The sequence below is a fragment of the Lipophrys pholis genome (assembly GCF_963383615.2).
Source record: "Lipophrys pholis genome assembly, chromosome: 1".
Taxonomy (NCBI): Eukaryota; Metazoa; Chordata; class Actinopteri; order Blenniiformes; family Blenniidae; genus Lipophrys; species Lipophrys pholis.
In genome coordinates, this window is record NC_137635.1 from 55,483,163 (window position 1) to 55,491,467 (window position 8,305).

The following is an 8,305-nucleotide window of genomic DNA, read 5'->3' on the forward strand; positions in this document are numbered from 1 at the left end:
TACGTCCTGTCATTACTTCCTGTCAGTACTTCCTGTCAGTACGTCCTGTCAGTACTTCCTGTCAGTACTTCCTGTCAGTACGTCCTGTCAGTACTTCCTGTCATTACTTTCTGTCAGTACTTCCTGTCAGTACTTCCTGTCAGTACGTCCTGTCAGTACTTCCTGTCAGTACTTCCGGTCAGTACTTCCTTTTCAGTACTTCCTGTCAGTACGTCCTGTCAGTACTTCCGGTCAGTAGTTCCTGTCAGTACGTCCTGTCATTACTTCCTGTCAGTACTTCCTGTCAGTACTTCCTGTCAGTACGTCCTGTCAGTACTTCCGGTCAGTAGTTCCTGTCAGTACGTCCTGTCATTACTTCCTGTCAGTACTTCCGGTCAGTAGTTCCTGTCAGTACTTCCTGTCAGTACTTCCGGTCAGTTGTTCCTGTCATTACTTCCTGTCAGTACTTCCTGTCAGTACGTCCTGTCAGTACTTCCTGTCAGTACTTCCTGTCAGTACTTCCTGTCAGTACTTCCTGTCAGTACGTCCTGTCATTACTTCCTGTCAGTACTTCCTGTCAGAACTTCCTGTCAGTACTTCCTGTCAGAACTTCCTGTCAGTACGTCCTGTCAGTACATCCTGTCAGTACTTCCGGTCAGTACTTCCTGTCATTACGTCCTGTCATTACTTCCTGTCAGTACTTCCTGTCAGTACTTCCTGTCAGTACTTCCTGTCAGTACGTCCTGTCAGTACTTCCTGTCATTACTTCCTGTCAGTACTTCCTGTCAGTACGTCCTGTCAGTACGTCCTGTCAGTACTTCCTTTCAGTACTTCCTGTCAGTACATCCTGTCAGTACTTCCTGTCATTACTTCCTGTCAGTACTTCCTGTCAGTACGTCCTGTCAGTACTTCCTTTCAGTACTTCCTGTCAGTACATCCTGTCAGTACTTCCTGTCATTACTTCCTGTCAGTACTTCCTGTCAGTACGTCCTGTCAGTACTTCCTGTCATTACTTCCTGTCAGTACTTCCTGTCAGTACGTCCTGTCAGTACTTCCGGTCAGTAGTTCCTGTCAGTACGTCCTGTCAGTACTTCCGGTCAGTTGTTCCTGTCATTACTTCCTGTCAGTACTTCCTGTCAGTACGTCCTGTCAGTACTTCCGGTCAGTAGTTCCTGTCATTACGTCCTGTCATTACTTCCTGTCAGTACTTCACCTTAATAACAGTTGAAATACTCCACTCTGCAATGAACAAATGATGGATTCATTTCTCAGGCACTCTGAGTCCATGTGGTCCCGGTTTTTAGAGACATTCCAGGTCCAGGTCCAGGTCCAGGTCCAGGTCCAGTCCTGCAGACTAGTTTAATGTGGGAGTTGAAGGATCAGTGTGGTTCTGGGTTCTGGAGTTCAGAGTTAAACCAGGATGTTTGATGAGCCATGAGGTTCTACGATATATTATGATGTAATATGATGCATTGTATTTTTAATAAGCAACAAATGACCACGAATAACAAGCAGCCGGCCCCGTCACCACGGCAACACAGTTACATGTCACCATGTTTCTGCCCAATTAGCCACTCAACGTTTCAGGAGCCTGAAATGAACCACTGTCAACCCTGAATTAGAAAACAGCCCAACAGGTGGCGCTGCAGGAGCTGCAGGAGCTGCAGGAGCTGCAGGTGGCGCTGCAGGAGCAGAGGAGCTGCAGGAGCTGCAGGAGCTGCAGGTGGCGCTGCAGGAGCTGCAGGAGCTGCTGGAGCTGCAGGTGGCGCTGCAGGAGCTGCAGGTGGCGCTGCAGGAGCTGCAGGAGGCGCTGCAGGAGCTGCAGGAGCTGCAGGTGGCGCTGCAGGAGCAGAGGAGCTGCAGGAGCTGCAGGAGCTGCAGGTGGCGCTGCAGGAGCTGCAGGAGCTGCTGGAGCTGCAGGTGGCGCTGCAGGAGCTGCAGGTGGCGCTGCAGGAGCTGCAGGAGCTGCTGGAGCTGCTGGAGCTGCTGGAGCTGCAGGTGGCGCTGCAGAAGCTGCAGGAGCTGCTGGTGGCGCTGCAGGAGCTGCTGGAGCTGCAGGAGCTGCAGGAGCTGCAGGTGGCGCTGCAGGAGCTGCAGGAGCTGCTGGAGCTGCTGGAGCTGCAGGAGCTGCTGGTGGCGCTGGAGCTGCTGGTGCTCGTCGCTTTAATGAGACAACATGGTGGATTCCTCTGCTTCTACATTTCTGGTGTATTTCTGTCACAGTTACAGCGCCATCTAAAGGCCTGGCATATCTACTACATGGTTTTGAGCCGTGTTCATGGTGATGTGTGGACGACCCCCTCTGCTCTCTCTCTCTCTCTCTCTCTCTCTCTCTCTCTCTCTCTCCCTCACAGCGATCAGTCTGCAGCGGTTTAATCGGAGGACCCCCTCCCTGAACCAGGGTCTGAATCCGTCCCCCGGTCTGTCTGTCCTCCTTTTCTCTCCTCTATCCCCTCACCTCATCCTCAACAGCAGAACGTTTCCTCCTCTGGGTTTGGTTCTGCAGGTTCCTCCTGCTCTGAGTCTGGTTCTGCAGGTTTGAGTCTGGTTCTGCAGGTTCCTCTCTGTTCAAAGCTCCTAGAAGTGACTGTGTTGTCTGTGCTGCTACATAAATAAAGTTGAATTGAGGAAGAGCAGCGCTGGTTTGCTGGTGAGGAAGAGCAGCGCTGGTTTGCTGGTGAGGAAGAGCAGCGCTGGTTTGCTGGTGAGGAAGAGCAGCAGGTCTCTGGACTGAACTGCTTCAGGAGTTGGTTTCAGGAGAAGCTTCAGTTTCTGAATCTGAGCAGAACCTCTCTGCTCTTGTTTCTTGGCAGGTTTGCGTTGAAAAGCTTGACGGAGCATCATGAGCTGGAGCTTCCTCACTCGCCTCCTGGAAGAAATCCACCACCACTCCACCTTCGTGGGGAAAGTATGGCTGACCGTCCTCATCATCTTCCGCATCGTACTGACGGCAGTCGGCGGCGAGTCCATCTACTCCGACGAGCAGACCAAGTTCACCTGCAACACCAAGCAGCCGGGCTGCGACAACGTGTGCTATGATGCCTTCGCCCCGCTCTCGCACGTTCGCTTCTGGGTCTTCCAGATCATCATGATCTCCACTCCCTCCATCATGTACATGGGCTACGCCATCCACAAGATCGCCCGCAGCTCGGAGGAGGAGCGGCGGCGGCAGCGGCGGCTGCGCGGGAAGCCGTTGCTTCAGTCCAGATGGAGGGACGGCCGGCATCCGGAGGACGTCCTGGGGGAGGACAAGGACGACGAGGCCGAGCCCATGATCTACCAGGACACGGTGGAGGTGCAGGAGGCCAAACCCCCACCGGCCAGCAACGACCCACCCAAACACGACGGACGGCGGCGGATCATGCAGGAGGGTCTGATGAGGATCTACGTCCTGCAGCTCATGTCCCGGGCCGTGTTTGAAGTGGCCTTCCTGGCAGGACAGTACCTGCTCTACGGCTTCCGAGTCAGTCCTTCATACGTGTGCAACAGGGTTCCGTGTCCCCACCGGGTGGACTGCTTCATCTCCAGGCCCACGGAGAAGACCATCTTCCTGCTCATCATGTACGTGGTCAGCTGCCTCTGTCTGGTGCTCAACGTGTGTGAGATGCTTCACCTGGGCATCGGAACGTTTCGGGACACTCTGCGCACCAAGAGGAACCGCGGCCGGCGGCCGTCCTTCGGTTACCCGTTCTCTCGTAACATCCCCGCCTCCCCGCCGGGGTACAACTTGGTGATGAGGACGGACAAACCCATCAGGATCCCCAACAGCCTGATGGCCCACGAGCAGAACATGGTGAACGTGGCCCAGGAACAGCAGTGCACCAGCCCCGACGAGAACATCCCGTCCGACCTGGCCAGCCTGCACCGCCACCTGCGGGTGGCGCAGGAGCAGCTGGACATGGCCTTCCAGACGTACCAGACCAAGCACACCCAGCAGACCTCCAGGGCCAGCAGCCCCGAGTCACTGGCCACCGTGTCCGAGCAGAACCGGGTCAACATGGTCCAGGAGAAGCAGGGCGCCAGGCCCAAGGCCGCCACCATGGTGAAGAATGGAAAGACCTCGGTGTGGATCTGAGGAACACTTGTGTGCGACGAGAGAAAACCTCAGCAGAGAACAACAATCAGGACTAGGCAAGACGTTTTTATTCCCATTTGGTTCTGTTGTGTGTCCGAGCTGTCAGATGATTTGTACTAACTTAGTTCTGTAACTTTTACTAAAACCCAAAGCGTGACGGCGCCGAGCTCTGACTGGAGAAAACCTCTGAGGCGTCCAGAATAACGGCGTGAAAACAGACCTTGTTGGAGAGTGTGACGCCTTCAGACGTCCTGCTGGAAGGACGCCGTGGTTTTACCGCAGCGAGTCGTTAATCCCAGATCACTGAAGAAGAAACCAGTGAACTGAACAGAGAAAATGGCTGCTTGTGTTGGTCGGCTGTTTGTCAAGTTGTTAAATCTAATACAAAGGAAAAATAAAGAATTACAGACCCACCAAATAGAAAAAATCTTGCATGGGATTATTTACCAACATTTGTATTTAGTAAGCTCTCGGGGGAATCAGTAAAGACTCGTGCAAAGATCGAGTCCGTCTTGTTCCAGTGTGATCCAGGAGGAGTGCAGCGAGTCCACTTCACCAGAGACCCAGTAAGTCTGAGACGAGGGGGGGCCAGCGCGCCGCCGCTTTAAATGAAACAACCAAAGCAAATTTCTCTGAAGTGATGAAGACGAGTGGCGGCGGCTGGACCTTCATGACCAAACCAACTACAAACCACATTGACCTGCTGTGACCTGCAACATGAGGCGAACAGCGCCGAGACCCACATCTGGTTTTGATGTATGAATCTGTCTCCAGTTGCAGTCATGAAGGTTTAATCACAATGTAGGACGGGGAACATTTCATTACACTTTCTGCTGTTTTAGTTCCTGATTTTAGAGATTTAAACCGTCTTTTCAGCATTTATTTTTACATTTTAGCCATTTTTGTTCTTTTGAAGCAGTTTTGTGAATTTATTTCACCACATCATTTTAATGCTTTTATACTTTTAGAAACCCCAGTCGTTTGAGGTTTGTTTGACCGTTTCAGAAGTTTTTCCCCTCATTTCTTGTGGATTAAAGGATTTTTTCTCATTTCAGTGAAGGCTTCTTTAAAAGCACTTTTTTTAGCCGAGAGTTAAAAGGTCTTTAGAGAATGATTCTGAGTGCATAAATAAAATGAAAACAAGATGTGAACGGTTCAAGGAGCCACTACAGAATTGCCACATGTGGCTCCAGAGCCGCAGGTTGCAGGTCCCTGCTATAAAGCCGGCGGTGAGCGGGGCGCTGTGTCGCACTTTGTATAAGAGCCAAAGGTTGTGAGTTGTATTCCCACTAAGTTGATTGCAGGAGAAACACTAATATGTGTGAAGCACTGCTCCTCTTGGGAGGAAGTGGAATGAAAATAAAGTCAGTTGATGGTGAAGCTGTCAGAAGGAAGACGAGGTTCAGAACAAATATCTTGAAAATGGCGGAAGAGATTCCCAGGATTTGTGTAAATATTGACTCCTCCCACTGAGAGAACGACTCATCAGCCTGTGACATTAGGAGAACAGTCTCATCTGATTCTGGTGTGTTACTGTGGTGTTACTGTAGTGTTACTGTAGTGTGTTACTGTAGTGTTACTGTGGTGTGTTACTGTAGTGTTACTTTAGTGTTACTGTGGTGTTACTGTGGTGTGTTACTGTGGTGTGTTACTGTGGTGTGTTACTGTACTGTTACTGTGTTACTGTAGTGTTACTGTGGTGTGTTACTGTAGTGTGTTACTGTAGTGTGTTACTGTGGTGTGTTACTGTAGTGTGTTACTGTGGTGTGTTACTGTAGTGTTACTGTAGTGTGTTACTGTGGTGTGTTACTGTAGTGTGTTACTGTGGTGTGTTACTGTAGTGTGTTACTGTGGTGTGTTACTGTAGTGTTACTGTAGTGTGTTACTGTGGTGTGTTACTGTGGTGTGTTACTGTGGTGTGTTACTGTAGTGTTACTTTAGTGTTACTGTGGTGTTACTGTGGTGTGTTACTGTGGTGTGTTACTGTGGTGTGTTACTGTACTGTTACTGTGTTACTGTAGTGTTACTGTGGTGTGTTACTGTAGTGTGTTACTGTAGTGTGTTACTGTGGTGTGTTACTGTGGTGTGTTACTGTAGTGTTACTGTGGTGTGTTACTGTAGTGTGTTACTGTACTGTTACTGTGGTGTGTTACTGTGGTGTTACTGTGGTGTGTTACTGTGGTGTGTTACTGTAGTGTTACTGTAGTGTTACTGTGGTGTTACTGTGGTGTGTTACTGTGGTGTGTTACTGTAGTGTGTTACTGTAGTGTGTTACTGTGGTGTGTTACTGTAGTGTTACTGTAGTGTTACTGTGGTGTTACTTTGGTGTGTTACTGTGGTGTGTTACTGTAGTGTGTTACTGTAGTGTGTTACTGTGGTGTGTTACTGTGGTGTGTTACTGTAGTGTTACTGTGGTGTGTTACTGTGGTGTTACTGTGGTGTGTTACTGTGGTGTGTTACTGTAGTGTTACTGTAGTGTTACTGTGGTGTTACTGTGGTGTGTTACTGTGGTGTGTTACTGTAGTGTGTTACTGTAGTGTGTTACTGTGGTGTGTTACTGTGGTGTGTTACTGTAGTGTTACTGTGGTGTGTTACTGTAGTGTGTTACTGTACTGTTACTGTGGTGTGTTACTGTAGTGTGTTACTGTACTGTTACTGTGTTACTGTAGTGTTACTGTGGTGTGTTACTGTAGTGTTACTGTAGTGTGTTACTGTGGTGTGTTACTGTAGTGTGTTACTGTGGTGTGTTACTGTGGTGTGTTACTGTAGTGTGTTACTGTAGTGTGTTACTGTAGTGTTACTGTAGTGTGTTACTGTGGTGTGTTATTGTAGTGTGTTACTGTAGTGTTACTGTAGTGTTACTGTGGTGTGTTACTGTAGTGTGTTACTGTGGTGTGTTACTGTGGTGTGTTACTGTAGTGTTACTGTAGTGTTACTGTAGTGTGTTACTGTAGTGTGTTACTGTGGTGTGTTACTGTAGGGTTACTGTAGTGTTACTGTAGTGTGTTACTGTAGTGTGTTACTGTGGTGTGTTACTGTAGTGTGTTACTGTAGTGTGTTACTGTGGTGTGTTACTGTAGTGTTACTGTAGTGTTACTGTAGTGTGTTACTGTGGTGTGTTACTGTAGTGTGTTACTGTAGTGTGTTACTGTGGTGTGTTATTGTAGTGTGTTACTGTAGTGTGTTACTGTAGTGTGTTACTGTGGTGTGTTACTGTAGTGTGTTACTGTAGTGTTACTGTAGTGTGTTACTGTGGTGTGTTACTGTAGTGTTACTGTAGTGTTACTGTAGTGTGTTACTGTAGTGTGTTACTGTGGTGTGTTACTGTAGTGTGTTACTGTAGTGTGTTACTGTGGTGTGTTACTGTAGTGTTACTGTAGTGTGTTACTGTGGTGTGTTATTGTAGTGTGTTACTGTGTTACTGTAGTGTTACTGTGGTGTGTTACTGTAGTGTTACTGTAGTGTGTTACTGTAGTGTGTTACTGTAGTGTTACTGTGGTGTGTTACTGTAGTGTTACTGTAGTGTTACTGTGTTACTGTAGTGTTACTGTGGTGTGTTACTGTAGTGTTACTGTAGTGTGTTACTGTGGTGTGTTACTGTGGTGTGTTACTGTAGTGTTACTGTAGTGTGTTACTGTAGTGTTACTGTGGTGTGTTACTGTAGTGTTACTGTAGTGTGTTACTGTAGTGCGTTACTGTAGTGTTACTGTGGTGTGTTACTGTAGTGTTACTGTGGTGTGTTACTGTAGTGTTACTGTAGTGTGTTACTGTAGTGCGTTACTCTTTACTGTAGTAAATGGTAAATAGACTTCACTTATAAAACACTTTCACACTATGTGAGCTTCACATTCACACACCAACAGAGGCTGCAGCCATGTGAGGCTCTGTCACTCCGATGGCAGCAGGTTCATGCTCAAGGCCACTTCGGTACATTGGCAGGCAGAGCTGGGAATCGAACCTGCAACCTTCCGATTGGGACACACACACACACACACACGCACACACACACGCACACACACACACACACACGCACACGCACACGCACACACACGACAGGAACATGTGTTGATCGCAGGACTGAATGCAGTCTGGTGTAGTGTCGCCCCCTGCTGGTGAGGTGCAGTCACAGTCCAGAAATACTGAACGAACTATTTGATCAAAAGAAAAATTCAATTTTCGATTCGATTTTATTGTAAAAAGTGCCACTTTATTGCTGTGATTGTCCTCAGAGTTAAAATTCACATTAACATA

At 48.6% G+C, this 8,305-nt stretch overlaps 1 protein-coding gene across 1 annotated transcript in view; it reads left to right on the plus strand.

The window, feature by feature from the left end:
* Positions 1-4,473, plus strand: part of gjc2 (gap junction protein gamma 2) — a 6,159-nt gene extending 1,686 nt beyond the window's left edge. The window contains exon 2 of the mRNA XM_080461225.1: positions 2,793-4,473. Within this exon, the coding sequence (XP_080317351.1) occupies positions 2,822-4,054 (1,233 nt within the window). The 5' untranslated portion in view covers positions 2,793-2,821 and the 3' untranslated portion in view covers positions 4,055-4,473. The remainder of the gene's footprint in view (positions 1-2,792) is intronic.
* Positions 4,474-8,305: the final 3,832 nt, after the last annotated feature.